Source organism: Anthonomus grandis, chromosome 3, assembly GCF_022605725.1.
Source record: "Anthonomus grandis grandis chromosome 3, icAntGran1.3, whole genome shotgun sequence".
NCBI lineage: Eukaryota > Metazoa > Arthropoda > Insecta > Coleoptera > Curculionidae > Anthonomus > Anthonomus grandis.
This window is the reverse complement of record NC_065548.1, coordinates 3,142,657-3,162,176: the sequence shown is the minus strand read 5'-3', so window position 1 is coordinate 3,162,176 and position 19,520 is coordinate 3,142,657. Positions and strand designations below refer to the sequence as shown.

Genomic DNA, 19,520 nt, shown 5'->3' with positions numbered 1-19,520 from the left:
TCGAAAACAGAATTTGCTATACTATTATTTATTAGATGACAAATATATTTTAAAATAAAAGGACAGCAAAGTATTAAAAAATTTACATGTATTCCATCAGAACCAACAGCCGTATTCTTGACTTGGGTTAATTATTTAGACACTTCAGTTTCTGAGACAATGAGAAATTTAAAACTTTCAGATTTTGCACCAATAACTGGTTTTTCATAGTATCTATGAATTTCACCAGAAATTTTGGAAGCCTATTTAGCATTATGGTTCCTGTTAGGGTTAGTTTTCTGGACAATAATGCATCTATTAGTGGAATAGATGTAAAATATCTGGCAGTGTAAACTGAAACACCAGCTGGTAAAGTGTCAGTTAGTTTGAGTACTATTCTGCCACCTATATCAAGCTTCTCTGGTACAGGAGTGAGCACTGACTCTAGTGATGAGCCCTTTCCTTCGTACAAGTAAAAATCCAAAGGAATTCCAGTTGGTGTTGTCATTACAAAATGGTGTTGTCAATCTAAACTCCTTTGCTCCCTTGATATCTTGTCATCTTCTACAAGTTTCAGAGGACAGCGCAAACCAAAGTATCGGTCTCTGGTAATATTATCAGATATCATGGGAACCCTCATTTCTCTGAACCAAAACATCCGAATTCTTGGAAGTCCGTAAATTCCCATTAATATCGACACTCCAAAACATTTTTATTTCATCAGAAATAGTCTCGAAAGAAGGACCTTTATCCTTTACTTCTCTCATGTTTGTGTAAAGTGCAATATGTTCGTAAAAGTCGTCTGAAATGTATTTTTCTAAATAATTGATGGGGTACTCTAACTCTTTATTTACTACTTACTTGTAATTTATTACTACGTACTTGTATCAGCAGCATCGTTCAAAAATGGAAAAGAATGTACCTCTAGCTTAGCAGTTCGGCCCCAACTTTTTTTTCTTGCTGAGAGAAAATGGGACAAAGGTAGGTCATCGTCTGATGATGAAGAGTCGGTTTGTTGATCTTCTTCATCTTCAGCAAAATGCGTTGTCAGGTCCTCCTCTTCATTTTCTGATGACAGCTCTCCGATATCCGACTGGTTCAAATCAATGATGTCTGCTAAATCTTGAAGCTCCTTTTGTGTTAAAGGTCCTAAAACAAAAATATTATCATCAAAAAATAAAAACTAAAAGTAGTTTTTATCAACTAAAAAATAATAATATAATATATATCTGAATCGGTAGAATCCCAAGGTATCACCAATGATACCTTAACTAAAACTCTCCAAATCATCCGAAATTTTAACTTTTTTCACAATTTTTTATTAAATCGTAATTCTGCAAGCTACAAACTATATTTTAAACAAAACAAAATAATTAATTTTTTTATACTTTATTTCACACGTTTATTTCTACTTAAAACCATGGTCCAAGAAACACAAGTCCAAACGTAAACAAACCGCATAAAATTATAACCTCAAAATGTCAAAATCGCGTGCGGAAAAAAATATAAACAGCATTGCCAGTGGGCATCGCCACTGATACGTCTTGTTGTTTGAGAAAATAAAATCTCAACGTATCATATATGATACCTGGGGTCTGAAGAGGTTATAATGTCTCATGATGAATATTTCATCAACAATTGTAGGGAGTAACTTTTTTTTAGAAGCCTAAGCATTTATGACGAATCTCGATATTTACAGGTTATGTAACGCCCAGGGCGGGCAGCTTAGAACCGAGCGATACGGCAAGTACAAACAGCACAATGACCAACAGAAACAAACCCAAATTTGGACGTGGCATTAGACGACTAAAGTAAGAATTCTATTTTTATGCAAATTATTTAAATTTTCATTTTTTAAATCCCTTTTAAGCTCCCTGCTGAGCGATCGAGATTCCGAAGACGAATCGCCGTTCGCCAATTTGCACAGGCACAGTTCCTTCGGCAAGGATAGCGACACGGAAGACTCGAAAAAAGACGGTTTTCGTCATATGCATAGGCTAAGGTACGTTTTTTTTGGATAATTTTAATATATTAAATTTGAGGTTTTTAGGAGGATAAGGCCTAAGAAAGCCACCCTGGACCACAACGATTCGGTCAGTTCGGGCGAGGAGGACGACGACGACGGATTTGAAATATTAACGGCTGAAAGTTTGTTTTCTACGTTGTTGTCTAGGGTAAGTCAATAGAACTAGGGATTTATATGGTCAAATTTGTGAATAGCAAGTTTGTGACTCTCCTAGGAGCATTATGGCCTGATGAAGCTTTGTTAATTTAAGATTTCTTAGTTATTTCCACTTTCTTATATAGCTTACGGATGGAAATAAAATTATGTTTTTTCTACGTAATTTGGTAAATTATAATGCAAAAGAAACACAATTTCCGAAAGATCTAGACAGTTACAGTAAAACCGTTTTCACTTTTCCGGGTTATATCGTCAGTCTCCAAGATCATTAGAAAAAAATGCAATTTCTAGATAATTCAGATAGTCATATAGTAAATAGAAGAAGATTATTTTTATTATCCAATGAAATCCAAGCTTAATTGGAACATTTTAAGTTTCAAGGAATGGGGGTTTCAAGAACTTTAATGCCAGAACTTTATTGAAGTCTCTTGTCCTTTTCAGAATTATCATTTCATTAGTACATTACAGTCTCACCTTGAAAAAATATTTTCTTTACTTTCACAACGGTCGTCAAAGATTTTTGGATCTCAGATTGACGTTCATGTGAAATAATGGGTCAAAAGTCCATTTTTGTGTTTCTACCGCACTTCATTAGTAAGTTACAGTCTGAATTGCCTTGAAAAGTGATGTTTCTTACGCAGTTGTACAATCTACAGACGATAGACACATTTGACTGCGATCGTCAACGATTTATGGGTCTAAGAGGAATTTTCATGTAAAATAATGGGTCAAAAGTCCATTTTTGTGTTTCTACCACACTTCATTAGTAAATTACAGTTTGAATTGCCTTGAAAAGTGATTTTCCTTACGTAGTTGAACAATCTACAGACAATAGACAATATTTGACTACAATTGTCAACGATTCATGGGTCTGAGATGAACTTTCATGTGAAATAATGGATCAAAAGTCAATTTTTGGGTTTCCACCACATTTCATTAGTAAATTACAGTCTGAAATGCCTTGAAAAGTGATTTTCCTTACGTAGTTGAACAATCTACAGACAATAGACACATTTGACTACGATTGTCAACGATTCATGGGTTTGAGATGAAATTTCATGTGAAATAATGGGTCAAAAGTCCATTTTTGTGTTTCTACCACACTTCATTAGTAAATCACAGTTTGAATTGCCTTGAAAAGTGATTTTCCTTACGTAGTTGAACAATCTACAGACGATAGACACATTTGACTGCGATCGTCAACGATTCATGGGTCTGAGATGAACTTTCATGTGAAATAATGGGTCAAAAGTCAATTTTTGTGTTTCTACCGCATTTCATTAGTAAATTACAGTCTGAATTGCCTTGAAAAGTGATTTTCCTTACGTAGTTGAACAATCTACAGATAATAGACAATATTTGACTACGATTGCCAACGATTCATGGGTCTGAGATGAACTTTCATGTGAAATAATGGGTCAAAAGTCCGTTTTTGTGTTTCTACCGCATTTCATTAGTACATTACTGTCTGAATTCGTCGATATAGCAGCAATCTGTTTTAATACATTTTTAGAAAGAGAGAATATGCGTCATTTAAAAAGACCACTGTGTCTCGACTCTGAATCTGGGCCAGAAACCTAAAATATGGATTTTTTCCAAGCATCTGAGGTATTAACTAGGCAAACCGAAAGAAATGTAAGAATAGCCAAATTCACCCTTGTGTCGTAAAGATTTCTTATACAATATGCCTTTTGGACATTGGTTATACTGCCTGTGCTAATTTTCATTCGTTTTTAGCCATGGTAATTTAAATATAAGGGATTTAGTTAACTACGTTTATTTTGGGCATCTTAGTTGTCTCAAGTTTTTCAAATACTTTAATATCTTAAACCTTTAGTGATTGTTAGGTATTTAATATTTGCGTTATAATATAATTGGCAGAAGGAGTAGTTTTATAATTATTTGACAAAATTATACATTTGTGGTAGTCTAGAGATTCTAAACAGAATTTAATAATTCCCAAAGATCTCGAGTAAATAGATGCTTTAGTTGGCAATCTTCATGTTTTAGAATTTTTCATTTTGGTGATAACATAATCAATACATAATCGATTCAGAATGTTTCTGCACTCGCTTGGATTGCAAAATAATTTTTGAGGTATCGTTTTTAAATATTTTGATGTACATATGGCGTTAACTTTACAGTGTTACTATTTTGCCAAGAGTTTGCAGACGGTAGCTCAGAATTATTGGAGGCTTGGGATTGTTCGAAGGTTCACTTATTATTATTCACTTATATTATATAGGCTATTAAAAAATATAATCTTGATTATAACTATTAAATAAGAGGGCGCCACTTAGTTTTTTTTTTATGAATGAAAGAAAACTAAGAAAAAAAATTGGTATATAGGTTTCAATTAACAATTAAATGACCCTGGATAAAGTAGATTTAAAGAGGCAAAAAAAATATCTTAACAATACAACCAAATTATATTTACACCAAAGTTATGTATACACCTCATTTTCTAATCTGTTAAATGTTAATAATTTATTATGAATTGAAATATGAATAATGTTGACATGATTAAAATAAATTTGACAAAAGTAACATTTAAATTATGATTTCACTACTAGGTAGATTTCAGCACTTGGAAAATAAATTGCAATTATTAGTAAATATTTTAATTCAATTATAGTAACAAGTTTTTAGTAAATATTTGTTTTACGCAGGGAAAAGTTCATGAACCTTTTTACCTAAGGCATATCAGCCTTAACCGAGTTATATCTACTTAACTACCAAAAAAGGTACTGAAAAATACTGAACAAAAAATAACTAAAATTATAGATAAGAAATTGACATATTAAATTATGATGTTGATTAAATATTTGTAGCAATAAATTGATTTTAAAGATGTATTAATAAAAATGTAAATAAGTGAGACAAATCTATGGTTAGAAATATTTAAATAAATGGAATAGACTGGCCTGTATATTCCTCCAAGAAATGAACGGCTGGCCTTCAAAATCGAGGCTGTGAATGTATGCCATTTGTAGCTTAGCTATCTGGACTGGGAATATCTAATACTAGCTCTAGCTCTGACTCCAGCTCCACCGCTTTCAGCAATTTCCCGGGAAAATCAAAAGCCTGCAGCCATCAACAATTGAAGAAGAATAAAGAGGAAAACGGAAAAGTAAAACCCTAAAACAACGGTTGCCATTGTATTCACTGTCGATAAAAATTGAATGGCGTTCAAAATGTGACACACTCACCTTGCTAAGTTTCATTATCCATCCATCAAAATCTCGGGCATCCTGCACGAATTATGAAATAAACAGTTCCCTAAAGGAACAAGATTAAGGACTATAAATTATAAACCATATTGGCCATTTCCTGCTTCACAAATTTCGGAAATAAAAAACTGGCCTTTTACGTGCGCTTCTACCTGCGACACGGGAACAAGTCCTCGAAAAATGGATGCAGTACCGACTAAATAAGTTACGACCCCACCTCTCGCCTGAACTGTCAATGTCAATCCAATCAGAGAAAACATTAATTAAGACCAACCAAAAGAGTGACGGACCGTCAACAGAAAGCATGAATAATAAAACCAGGAGAGTGATGCGTTACAGTAGTAATGTGTCATTGACAGTGTGAATTTAAAGAAATATCGATAAAAGAAGTTGACTGAAATTATTAATATAATTATTGAAATTAATGAAATTTCAATGGAGCGTTAGTGAAAATAAGGAATAGAAAAATAAAACGCTACAATATTTCAAAATAACGTAAAGTATTGGATACATAAAAATTATTTTTAATTTCAGTCATTACACTCGTTGCTGCTGAAAGAGCCCGTTTTTAGCTATAAATTTAAATTTGTCCTTTAAATAGATACATCTTTACTCCAATCTATTTTATATCTCCTATTCTATTTTTTTAATGAATATCTTCTGAAGACAATGTTAAATAACTAAAACAAATTTTTTAGGTAAAAGATCTGACTCAAAGGTTAAACGTAGAGGATGGAATGAGGCCAGGTTTCCCGAGCTCGAGACTTTTGAATTTCGATCATGGCACCAATTTTTGGAATAGGATGGAAAACCCTTTAACCAGGTAATAATTTAAACTTTAAAATAGGCATAGTTTCATTTTTAAAAGCGTTGTCACCACTCGAACCTCGTTAATTTGTTTCAAGCACGCATTGTCAAATTGTATACAGGAGACGTGTAGAACATGCGACGTAAGTGACTCGTAGTAAAAGCAGTAGATTACTTCGGTAGGTTTAATCTATTTTTCAGTTATTTTATTATTTTATTTAAAAACGATTTTTTTCCTTTCGAATGTTTATTCGATGATGCCAAAGATTTAGACTCGCATTCAAATTACGGTTGTTCGTTTATTATAAGCACCAATCAAATTGCCAAAGATTGCACAGATCATTTGGTAAAAGCGTTAAATCATATCCTTTATTAACTTTATAACTCCACTGTTGAATGTGATGGAGAAGCGTCTTTAAAGTATGAAATTCAACCCATGTGTGTGAAGCTAGCGTCCGATCGAAATTTAGCAACCAAAATCGAGAACGCAGCATATGCCGGTTGCCAGCGACCAATATATTATAGTCCGCGCTCCCTGTTATTTAATCAATATAATGCCCGTATCTCCTGAAATTCCCAAGGGATTTTAATAATTTTTTGTCCAGATAATAACAATGATTACCTAAATCGACTGACGATGGTCTCAAGCCTCTACAAACTAAGGTTTTGTTGTGAAAATTAATTAAAAAGTCAAATGGTAAAAAAATGAAAAAGGCTCTAACTCCCAAAGGATTTGGATAAAACTTTTTTTTATAAAAGATAATAAATATAAAATTTAAGACAAAGTCGTTGGTTTTAACTCGACGGTGCTCCGGCTCATTTTGCTATAAATGTTAGGAACTATTTACATCAAGTATTTCCTAATCGCTGGATTGGTCGGGGTCGAAATGCTCCTGTTCCGTGGCCACCCCGTTCGCCCGACCTCACACCTTTGGATTTTTCAGTCTGGAAATGTATAAAAGACTTTGTGTCGATTTTAAACGAGGATCATTTAAGGGAAAGAATTATTGCAGCTGGAGAGCATTTCAGGTTGAGACCAAATATTTTTCAAAGCCTTAGATTTTCTTTAATAAAGAGGGCTCGTATGTCTCTACAAATGAATGGAGGTTACATAGAACAAATAATTTAGGGTTATTATTTTATGATTTTTATTATAATAAGTAATTTAGCATTACAATTAAAAAAATGGCATAACGAAAGTCGCATTATTTTGGTCCACCCTATACGTGGCCGGCTTTTTCCTCCTTTCTTGGCCTCCTTTTTCCGGACACCCTGTATATTTAATATTGTAAAACGAAAAAAAACCTTTACAGGCATTCGTCATTAAGTAGAACCTTCGGTCGTCCCTCTGCCTTATCGACACAATCGAAGACGAGCCTCAACGGACCCCCGTGGCGTCGTAGCGTAAGCAAAGACCTCGCCTCAGACATCGAGAGCGTATTTAACGACCAAAACAGTGGAGGTTCCATCACCGCTAGGGTACCAAGAGGTGGTAAGTGTCCCCTCGTCTTATGATTACTATTTCATGAAAATGTTGTTTTTTAGGGCCCCAATTGGGTTTTTTTTTTTGTTACGTAGATTAGTTTGTGTTTGTGAACGAAGTAGTGTTCGGTGTGTCACACACACAGTAGTTTACTTAAAACACTTGAAAGGAGGAGTGTTTTAAGTAAACTTGTGTTAGTAGAGCATTTTGTTTGATATTTTAGAGTGTAGATGGTTATCGGTTTGTTATTATTTTTTTTTTTTTGAAACAGATTTAGTGACTGAGCTGGGATTTTATTACGAAAATAAAAGTCGGCATTAAATTCTAATGATTGAAGAGATTTGAATAAGAAAAGTACCACCGAGAGTAGTATATATACAATAGTGGCCAATGTTATAGAAACTATTTTAGATTTTACATACCCTCCAAAATTGTATTGATTATTGTCTTATTTTTTATATTTTGTTAGTCAAAAGTATAACCACCAAAACTTTTATATATAGGGTTTTAATTTTCATACTGATATGTCACGGGGGTGATAGTACTCACTAAAATAAGAAAAAAATGCAAATATATGCTTGCAATGCCAAGTTTTCGTTATACGGTTGATAAAGCTTCAATTTTTTTTCTCGTGTATTTTGTTTTAGTTGTTTCCACAAAAAAATTGTTCTTTTTCTTAAATACTTTTTATCCAATAATGTTTAAGAATACTCAGAGAGGTTGGTAATTATTTGCGTAAATATATTTCACACAATACTATGCTCAAATTCTGGATTATATTAAAAATTTGCCTTTCGATGATTTTTGGTTTGTCGACTTTTTTTGAATTCACAAACAGAAAAAAAATCATCAAAATGGTCTACGAGACAAGGAAAAAAAGCTGTTTTATTTCTAAACGAAAAAATTAGTGAAAAGATATATTGTGTTTACTATTTGTTGGACGTTCCTTCGAACTTGGTAGTCAAGTACGCTAATATGAAGTAGCTCATCTAAACATGCTAATACAAAAGCCATGGCGTTCACAGAATGTCTGTTAATGTTGCAGTTAAATGTTGGTGGTAGTTGGTATAGGTGTTTAATGAGTATCGAACTCGATTCTCTGTTTCCTTTTCAAATATCATTTTCTTCATTGCAGCTTTCATGTTCCGAATATTTTGTGGATCATCTGACGGATTTGTTTTCATATAAAGCCAGAAACTTTACTCCTTCATTTGACCCCTTCATTTTCAAATTTCAAACGCTGAATGCGGTTTATAATTGGCCTACTACCTACGATACATATTATTAGCCGAAAGACAGAATTACATTTACAGTTCGTGTGACCACAATCACAAGTATATACATGCATAGACTGGTCTAGTGTACTTATAATGATAATCCCTTTGACTGGCGTTAATTTTACCGACCTAGGGCGGGACTCTGACCACGATACGGCAAGTATTCGTCAGTGACAAATTTTGCCTATGGTCGACTTATCACATTCGTCATATCAAGTTATTCTTGTTGGTGTTGATAAATAGTTTAAATTCTTCAAGGCGTATTTGTCCGACTGAAAAATGTATTCCATATAATTTTTGCTGCCCGTGTTCTAAAAATTTATTTTAATTGTGCCTGCAACCTAGTCAATATGCCAAGGATCGTAGCTATAGGCTGTTGGTGTGATACAGGTTGGTATAAAGATCCGCGACGTTCAACCAAGTGCACTATAGTGAGGTTCTGGCAGAGATTCGAAGAGATTGGTGGTGTGAAAGACATACTAGTTCAGCAAGAGCAAATGAACCTATACATTATATTTTAATCGCCTTCAACCATTACGAAACAGTAAAATTACTGTCAAGCAGCTAAGAAGTGAACTCTAAATGTTCATGGCGTTAGTATCACTGTTGAAATATTGGGAAACATTAATCTTATTCCATGAAAAATTTTAAGCAAATTTTTTGGAGCAGCATAATATTCAAGTATTGCAATCCCCTGACTTAAATCTTATCAAGCATGCTTGGGATATGTTGAAAAGGCATGTTTTAAATCAAAGAATACTGCTTTTTAATACTTTTGTCCCCTAGACCATTTTGATGTATGTATTATTGATGTAGGGGCTTAACAATTTTTTTAAATTTGTGATAATTCTAACCACACACGCCAAAATCATGTTTTTGCTCTTGTTTAAATTTAAATTTCTATCCAATATAAATCCCTGGGGCACTCCACATAACACCGAGCTCTCCTCTGAAAGTCTTGACTGAAGAGAAGTAAGCTGCCTTCTGTCAAATAACCTGCAATAAGGCCTATACTGGCCCCATGACAACCTACAGAATCTGAGGTTATCAATCAAATTACTATGCGACACAGTGTCGAAAGCCTTGATCACTAAGGGGGGACCAAAGTTTCTCCCTCTCAAAACCCTCAATTATTCGGTTATTAGAAATTATCAGATTGCTTATTTAAGACTCATTCAAAAACTTTTGAGATTATAGGACTTTATAGAAGAAATTGGTGTGTCCTTATCAACTGACAGTTGGTCACCAGTTTTAAATTTTAGGATGTTGCTCCATATTTAAATGAAAAGCAATTTATATTTGAATATGAGCAAAAAATGTATTTCGTTTTAATAAAATAATCCTTTTATGACTACATTATATTATGTCGTGTGTTCTTGGTATAGTTTGTTAGTCTAGTAATCCAAAAATGTTCTACATATTTATATGTACATTTTATGACAATAAAATGTAGGTATATCGGACGTATAATGCTGTTTGGGAAGTTACTTTTGAAGTATTGTCTTACTCCAGACTAAACCTAGAATGAGAACCTAGTTTAGCTGATTTAATATTCTGCCTTAGTCCTGATAATGATACACGTAAAGAACCGTTATTTGGCCTGTTTGGCATTTATTAGGGAGAATGATAAATACGTATTAAAAAGTATAAATTCGATTCTCGAAAATACCAATAGATTAGTTTCGAAATGGTTAGGATTGGCAATACTGGTTGTGTGCGCGTGCAGAAAAAAAATCTCTCTTTATCACTCTCGGCATGACCTTAAATTTTATGACATCTTAAATTTTCTAGCTTCCAAGACTTTGATTGAGAGCACATTTAAAAAATATCGAAATTCGTGATAGCTTCCACTTAAAGCAAAAACTTGCTGCATTAAGATACCAATACCCCAAAGTTTCAATACGATAATAATAATAATGGGTGATTGCTATGAATTTTAATGCAAATTAAAGCGTAAAAAAAATAAACATAATTTTATTCTGTATGTTTCTGATTTTATATTACGCCGTTCCACTGTGCGGCAGGGCTAATTCTAGCTTTTCAATGTTCTAATAGACTAATAGAGTGAAACAAATAGCTGAAAGTCGGCTGGGGCTAGGCCGATTTGAAACAAGGTTCCTTTATTGCTTTATTTATATTACTGTTAGTTTTGGGTAAAATCGAGACAATTGTTCTGCGTTAATCGTTTCAAAATTCATTATTCAAAAATAAAACAATTATCTCCTCATCAATCACTCTCGGCATGACCGTGGTGTTGCGTGTTGCAGCGCGCGTGCGCGTGACGGTGCATGTGCCCTGCGGACCGCCGCCGCCACCTGCTGCCATCCAGCGGCAGCAGCACAACTAACCAACCAAACCTTCCTCTCCTCCGCTACCGGCTGCCCCGCCACGCAACAACCACCCTACGACACTCAAAAAAACTACCACTACTACTACTACTACTACTCCCTATCTCGAGGTTATTCGGTAGGCCGTTACTGAACTGTTAATATGCATGCACGACGTTGTTATATGGTTGTTTTTTGTTAAAAAGAACAATTTTCTTTTAAAAAAATTAATGCTAAATTTAAGCTGCAGTCACCTAATTAGTCAATATATCGCTTATTTATTGCAAAGTCAAACGAAAAACATTCATATATACTTGCTAGGCCGTTGAAGTTTAATTTCATGCTTAATTTTCACAAAAAAAAACAACATCATAATTCATATCCATACGCACTTTTTTTTCATGTAAAAGGTTTTGTAACCTAAGAACGAAATTAAAAAAAAAAAACACTATAGGGGCAGCGGCGAGTGGCTCGGCGGCGTGTCTTCGCATATTCACCGTGTTTTTATGTCAATTGTGTTAATTTTCATTTTGTGGTTTATTAAAGTGTTGTTGCTGGTGTGTGCGTTTTCTGTTAAAATAACCTTGTTTTAGTCAGTAGTTCACAACACGCCGCTGCGGCCGTCGCGAGCACTATTTTAATATGAATTTTTGAAAATTTTCGAAAATCGTTTGGTTTTAAGGAAAAGTTGCTTAGGAGGACGTAGTGTTGTCAATCATTTTTTTAAGTTTAAAGCTATAGAAACTGAGATATCGGAAACGTTAACGTCGAACCGTTTATTTTATGAGAAAAATGCCAATATCTATTTGGACAAACATATCTAAATTGATGCAAAAGAAAAAAGTCAAAAAAGTCTTGAATAAAATCCATCGGAGAAAAATTCAGTCATTTCACAATAGCCTTTTGCATCTAAGAGCTCTTTAATAAATTTTCTAATAAGTTTCAAGCTTTTAAATCTGCTGGAAGATGATTAAAGAGTTTTTTACCATCAAATATGAATGTTCTAATTAACTTGTAGGCACAAGCAAGAACACGTCGACCGCTTGATTCATTCCTATTTGTTGTGTTCATATTTCTCAATTTCTTGTAAACCAGACAAACAGATTGCTATATAAATAACGAAGGAAAGAACAAGAACTAAGCTACTAAATAAATAATGTGTGCATGTATCGCAGAAATACAAAGTATACCTGAAATGATTGAAGGGTTCAGTTAAAAAAATATAAAGAAACATTTCTCGCCGTCTCAAAATCAACCCCTCCTGCTAGCACCTTAAGAGCGTAACAATTTATCGATATTTTTCGACACAACTGTGTAATATGATTTTCAAATTTTAGATTATTGTCAATAAATGAATGTAAAAAGTTTTTTTCATCCAAGTTGTTTAGAATCTGATTTTTCACAAACACAAAACGCAGTTTGGTAAAATCACACCATTTCTTAATTTCAACTATATCTTTGTTTATTACGATATTTAGAGTTATTGCTTTTATGTCATGCCACAAAATTGTTGCATCATCATCCGCAAACTGAATAAATTTCGCCGATATTCCAAGATTGGCCATGAATGTAACTGATCCAAGAACTGAACCCTATGGAACGCCTTGTTTCATAGCGATACAATAAAATAGGGTTTTTCCACGTTGTACTCGAAAACCTTAAGGATCTGAGAAAGTATAGATGCAAAAACTATAGATTTTTGTTATCGCTTATAATTTTCTTAAAAAGCATTTTTTTCTCAGGCAATTATTTTATGAAATAAAAAAAACGTCTTTCATTAACCCTACCCTTATCCCCCCACCCACCCCGCTCAACTTACCAGTAAGAAATCGTTTCCAAAAATCACTGTTTTCCAACATAATACGCATGAATAACTGCTGGTTTCGTCGTTAATATCTAATCTAATAACACAGTTTGTTTATTTAAATTTGATATAATTATATATATATATGTATATTAATATTTAATACAAAAACAGTGCTATTAAATTGGATATTATGAACGAAAAACCGTGATTTTTCAAAAGAATTTCTTACTGGGCAAATATTTGGGGTGGGTGGGGGGTAAGGGTTGTGTTGATGAAAAACAATGTTTTTGCAGAAAATAAATAATAAATAAATATATTTGCCACATAAAAAAACTATTCTCCAAATTTTGTTAAAAACGAAGAGAAAATATTAAATTTATATCCAAATTTAAATAAAATTACATTTAAGTTTATCACCCTGTATCTTGGTTGTGTTTGACTTTCTAACTACCAAAATTTAACTTTACCATTCTTTAAGGGACACCCTGTATGCATTTTCTAGATGTGTATTTGAATCTGGGCTGATCCATGTCCAACTTCATTTTGTTTGTCGTTTGAAAAAGCTATTCATGCGGTTAATTTTTCCGCATCTAGATAGTGCACCTCGTTCATTGATCAAACCGAAGATCCAAAACTTCCAACGTATATGCTGTTATTACTATTGAGTCAAATTTTCCCAAGTGAGCCACTCAAAAGTGAGTTTTGGATTTCCATGTAGCTTTCGATTTCAAATGATAGTTCAAGGGACGAAAAATGATGCCTTAAAATAATTTTGCAAAATATAACTTTTTTTATTAGTTATAAGCAATTGAAATTTTTTAACAAAGTTTTTTATTTTGACAATATCTTGGTTGATACTTGAAAAAAGTGAGTACATTCTTTCTTCTTCATTTTTCATCTTACATTCTTCACATTCTAAAATGTTTTGCGCATCAAGTGAATCATAGGCTTTGTAAATTTAATTGTTTATTCATCACAAAAATTAATTTTACAATAAACAAATACAAAATTTTACATGTTCTTATATGTTTAAGGAAAAAATGGAAAAAGAACATTGTTCAGATATTCATATTGAACATTTAAGCAGAAGAAAATTTTTGTCAAGTATGAATAAACAAATACGCCGAGCGTTTCTTTATTGACATTCGAGCGCTCGAATCCCCTTATGTACAGACGGATTACGTGTCGCGGTCTAGACTAATGCAAGTCACTTAATTCCAAGATTCTGCACAAAATCTGAATAAAACACTAAGTTTATCGCATTTTTGGAAGAGAAATTCGTCCGAATTGGTGTTAAGAAAATTTATTATTTTTCCGATGGCGCAGGGTCCCAGTATAAAAACAAATACAATTTTATCAATGTGTGTTATCATCAAAGCGATTTTGGTATGCCGGCAGAGTGGCACTTTTTCGCCACTGCACACGGCAAAGGGGCGTGCGATGGTATTGGCGGCACCGTGAAAAGGTGCGCATATCGTGCTAGTTTACAGAAAAAAAACACCGAAAGAATTACGACGACCAAAGAACTTTATGATTGGGTAAGGGGATATTTTAAGAAAATCAACTTCGATTTTTGTACGAAAGTCGAGTATGAGACACACCGAAAAAAATTGGAATCTCGATTTGCTGAAACGAAAACGATAAAGCAAACACGACAGTATCAATGTTATCAACCTGTAAATGAAAACAAAGTAAAATGTAAAATTTTCTCACTTTGCACAAAAAGTGATATTCAGCAAATCAAAGTGTAAAACTGTATTTAAGTATTCAGATTTTGTGCAGAATCTTGGAATTAAGTGACTTGCGTTAGTCTAGACCGCAACACGTAATGCGTCTGTACATAAGGGGATTCGAGCGCTCGAATGTCAATAAAGAAACGCTCGGCGTATTTGTTTATTCATACTTAGCAAAAATTTTCTTCTGCTTAAATGTTCATTATGGATATTTGAACAATGTTCTTTTTTCATTCTTTCCTTTAACATATGAGAACATGTATAATTTTGTATTAGTTTATTGTAAAATTAATTTTTGTGATGAATAAACAATTAAATTTACAAAGCCCATGATGCGCAAAACATTTTAGAACGTGAAGAGTGTAAGATTACTCACCTTTTTCAAGTATCAACCAAGATATTGTCAAAATAAAAAACTTTGTTAAAAAATTTCAATTGCTTATAACTAATAAAAAAATGTATATTTTGCAAAACCACTTTAAGGCATAATTTTTCGTCCCTTGAACTATCATTTGAAATCGAAAGGTACATGTAAATCCAAAACTCACTTTTGAGTGGCTCACTTGGGAAAATTTGACTCTATTATCTCTTTTTACATACAGTTTATTTAAAATATTGCAAAAATTACTGTCAATGTCAAATTTCGAAAATTCTCAAAAACCTTTTCTTTTATATCAAAAAAATAATTATTTTAAATAATACAAAAACACACCCCTCATACTTGGCACTCTCCACTCACCACACATTGTGACCCACTCACTCGCTTCATCATCATCATCACCTCATTAAATTTCCATTTATTTTTTATTTTTTCTTTTGTTTAACGTCCGCTCTACTAACTCGACTGTGTGCGTGTGTATGCGTTGTTGTTTTTTTTTTTGATTTTTTTATTTTCAACTAATTTCATTATTGTTTTTTCTGTTTTCTTTTTCATGCCGCAGCTGAAGTCTTGTGCCAAAAATTTACACACTAACAATTACTGCGAAGGTAGGTACATACGTGCATTTTTATTTTTGAATTTTTGCTGCATGCTGTAGCCTATAAGACTATATTGACAATCAATAATAAGCGCGGTAATTCGTTTCAGATGATCAAACCGATGACGCAACAAATATCAACTTGGAAGAGTTAGATCTGAAAAAATTAAACTTGAGCGAGGAGGATCAGCGCGCGTTATCCTATTTAACCCCAGGCCTATCACGTAGGATACAAAAGCAACTTTTAGCCCAACTAACCCCTTTGGAAATCCGGAAATTAAAACGTACCATAAGTTCAAAAAGTAGCGAGGAAATTCAAAGACCTGTGGTGGAGCAACGTAGATCTGTGGATAGGATAAGCTCTACATTGCCTCGTAGGACTTCTGTTGACAAAGATGTCGTTGATTCAAAGCCATTCATTAGGAAATCGAATATCCCTTCTTATGAGTTCAATGTGAGATCTTCAAGCATAGGGGCAGAGCCTAAAGGTAGCTACAAGTTTGGTTATCCCAGGGGAAAGTCTCGGGTTGGTAACAGCCCGGAAAGCAGCATAACCGAGAGCTTATCGAAAACTGAGGATTCATCCAGCTCCTATAGGAAGGACACCGACAGCTACAGCTCAAAATACACAAGATATTCCAGTTCAAACCAGCTGTCACCCACTGATTTACCTAAAGTGGACAGAAAACCGTCCGGCAGGAGGATTTCCAGGTTCCTAAGGCCCGACTTTTACGAGCCAAAAGACGATAACGTTTATTTAAAAGAGAAAAAGGAACGCGAAAGAGAAACTCAGCAAGTGCTAAAAGAAATAAGAGATAAACGAAAAAGCAGGCTGAGAAGCCAATCTAGAAACAGGGAGGAAGCCAAGGAGGAACCCAAAGAGCCAAAAGTGCATGACTACGTCAACGTAGAACCAGCCAAAGAAGTAACTGAACCACCGAATAAACTTTTACACGACTATGTCAATGTTAAAGCACCAGAACCGGAACCCCCCGTAAAAAAAGAGAGTAAAATCTCCCGTTTAGCCAGACCCAAAAGCTACCCTAACGGCAACACTACCGAAAAAATCCCCGCTCCCACGGAAGCAACTCCTAAAGAAAGTGATACAAGCAGCGAGCCGAAACCCACCTCAAAAATAAGCAAACTCAAAAAAGGCTTCGGCAAAAAAGACAAACTAACCAAAGAAGACAAAAACGAGGCCAACAAAACGATCAACGACGAAGAAAAAGCCCACAAAAACAAACTGTTACAATCCATAGAGAAAAAACTGGAAAAATTCCGGAACAACAATATCGCCTTGAAAGATCCGGAAGAAGCGAAAGCGTTGCTCGAGAAACGTTCGATGGTGGACAGCGCGATCCGGAAACTGCGTGAGCAAAGCGTTCCGCGTCACTTAGACTCTTGCACGGAGAGCGGCCTTATAAAACGGGCCGTATCCGTCGAGGACTTGGCCGTAGGCTCGAAACCGCTACAAGCGAGCAGAAAAAGCGTCACGAAAATCCTGGGACTTTTCAATAAAAAGTACGAGGAGCAGGACAAGAAAAAACCGGCGAAGAAAAGTAATAAAACGAAATCGAAAGAGAAACTGGAAACAGAAAACAGCGAGGCGGATGCCAAAAAAGAGCGTCCCGCCTCGTTGACCTTGGACAAAGTGGCGAAACAACCGTCCGAACAAGCGATACCGGAAAAGGCCAAGTCGAAGTTACCGGTGAACTCTTTTAGGAAAAGTCTGAACCTAGAACAGGAGCCTCACAAACCAAAACCCCAACTGGAAGATCCAAAGCCGGACAGGAGCAATTTGAAACTAGATTTTAGTCGAATATCCACCGCAGAACCTGGTCCAAGCGGATTAGAAGATCCCAGTTCGAATAGACACTCTTTAGCCACCACAGACGACAGTTCGACGATCCTCTCGCCTACGGACGACTATCTTTCGTGCGACTCTTGGTCCGCCTGTTCGGATTTCCATCATCTCAGCGATTTGCATTCACCTCAGTCGCATAACGGGCACGTCCTCTATTCGGGAGATGAAAACGAGTCGGTCATAGACAGGATAAGGAGGAAGAGTTTTTACACGAGGTTCAACGAAAAGAAACGCCCTAGGAAACCTAGTTTTACCGCCGGGACGTACAAGGATCTAGACCTTTACCCTCGGGAATACGGGAGAGAGTACTCGAAGCCTGATTATAGCTCTTTGGATAGGTATCGAAGCCCCAGTTTGACCAGAAGGTTAGTTAGTTTTTATTTTGTTAAGAGTTTTTCGTTTGGGTGTAAAAGTGACAGTTGCAAAAGGAACTTCTTATTCTATTTTATTAAAAGAAAAAAGTTTAAGTACTTTAATGCCTTTACCTGTGGATATTTTTCTTTCTCTGAGCATATGTTTAAGTGGATAAATGTAATTCTTAAATGACAATTGAAAACGTCGACCACTATTCGTTTTCCTCACGAACTTAATAAATAACCTGGGCTGACCCAAAAATGACCACTGCCTGACGGCCGCCATTTTTATAGTGGTTGTGGCCATTTTTATAGTGGATGTTGGTCACTCTGAACATTCTCAGTGTTGCCAACAAAAAATATATTAAATAACGGTAATGTTGACGTGTGACCTGTCACGAAGTAAATTAATTTTTTTTATTGGCATTGTTTTTAAACCGTAATTGGGATTTTAAAATCACGACTCGACAGGATCACTCAATACGACTGATTCTAAATAACATTCTCAATGTGAGTATAGCAGATACGCTTGGGTAAGTTATATCGTCTGCAACAGGCGATATAAAAGAAGAAAATTAAAAAATAACCTCCAAAATAATTTTATCAACCTAAGAATTTGACAACTTTTTGCTTTTCCCCGATACGTGATTCTCCGCGGCCATCTTGTTCAAACTGTAGGAGGAGCTTGGGTTTGACAGCACCATCACGTGACATTTGTCAAATGAGTGAAGGTGTGTGGCTTGATTTGAGCCTTACAAGAGTGGCTCAAAAAGTAACTAATGACGACGTCATTTCAGCCTCATACTAATCCATTTTAGTCTAAAAAAAATCAACTGCCTGGAAGAATTTTTGTATTTAAATTGATTTATGTCATTATTGGTATGTAAATTGAATATATGTAAGTTACGTGATCGCCAGGCGTCATTTTGGTCATGCAGAAATTTGTTATTGTGATCCTGTTTTGTATTTTTTAAAAGTTCATTATATCGAATTCTAACGATAGAATTCTTACTAATTCGGTACATCCAGTGTAGATTCTTTAATTTGCTAGAAATGTATGATATTTCAGGAGTTATCCAACTGTTTAAGGATTTTCTTTTCGGTTTGATATTTCCGAGAAAGATGTTTCAAAGGCAGTCCGAACAACATTGTAAAATATGTAATACGATCATATCAATAAATTGATAATTTTCCAGAACGAGCTTCACGTCCTACGTCCCAGAACAAAACAGCGCGAAAAAAGAGTACCGGCCCTACATCCGGAGCGCATCAGCCCTAAGCGACTACGTAAACGTCCCAGCGAATCCGCAGAATTTCACGCATTCGTACCAGAACGTGCCCGCAGGCGGTTCGCACCACTCTTACCAAAACTTACCGGGCTCTTACCAGACTTTAAACAGTCGAATCTCACGGCCCCGGAGCGTTACCAAATATTCGGACTCCGATAATCATTTGAGTGATTTGCTGACCAGTGCAATACCCAAAAGGTAAGCCGCGAATG

At 34.9% G+C, this 19,520-nt stretch overlaps 1 protein-coding gene across 3 annotated transcripts in view; it reads left to right on the top strand.

The window, feature by feature from the left end:
* LOC126734700 (uncharacterized) overlaps positions 1-19,520 on the top strand; it is a 95,832-nt gene that overhangs the window by 75,454 nt on the left and 858 nt on the right. For all 3 annotated transcript variants that reach the window (XM_050438419.1, XM_050438418.1, XM_050438417.1), the window contains 7 exons: positions 1,679-1,790; positions 1,850-1,981; positions 2,030-2,153; positions 6,090-6,214; positions 7,512-7,690; positions 15,913-18,031; positions 19,216-19,506. In XM_050438419.1, coding sequence (XP_050294376.1) covers positions 1,679-1,790; positions 1,850-1,981; positions 2,030-2,153; positions 6,090-6,214; positions 7,512-7,690; positions 15,913-18,031; positions 19,216-19,506 — 3,082 coding nt within the window. The remainder of the gene's footprint in view (positions 1-1,678; positions 1,791-1,849; positions 1,982-2,029; positions 2,154-6,089; positions 6,215-7,511; positions 7,691-15,912; positions 18,032-19,215; positions 19,507-19,520) is intronic.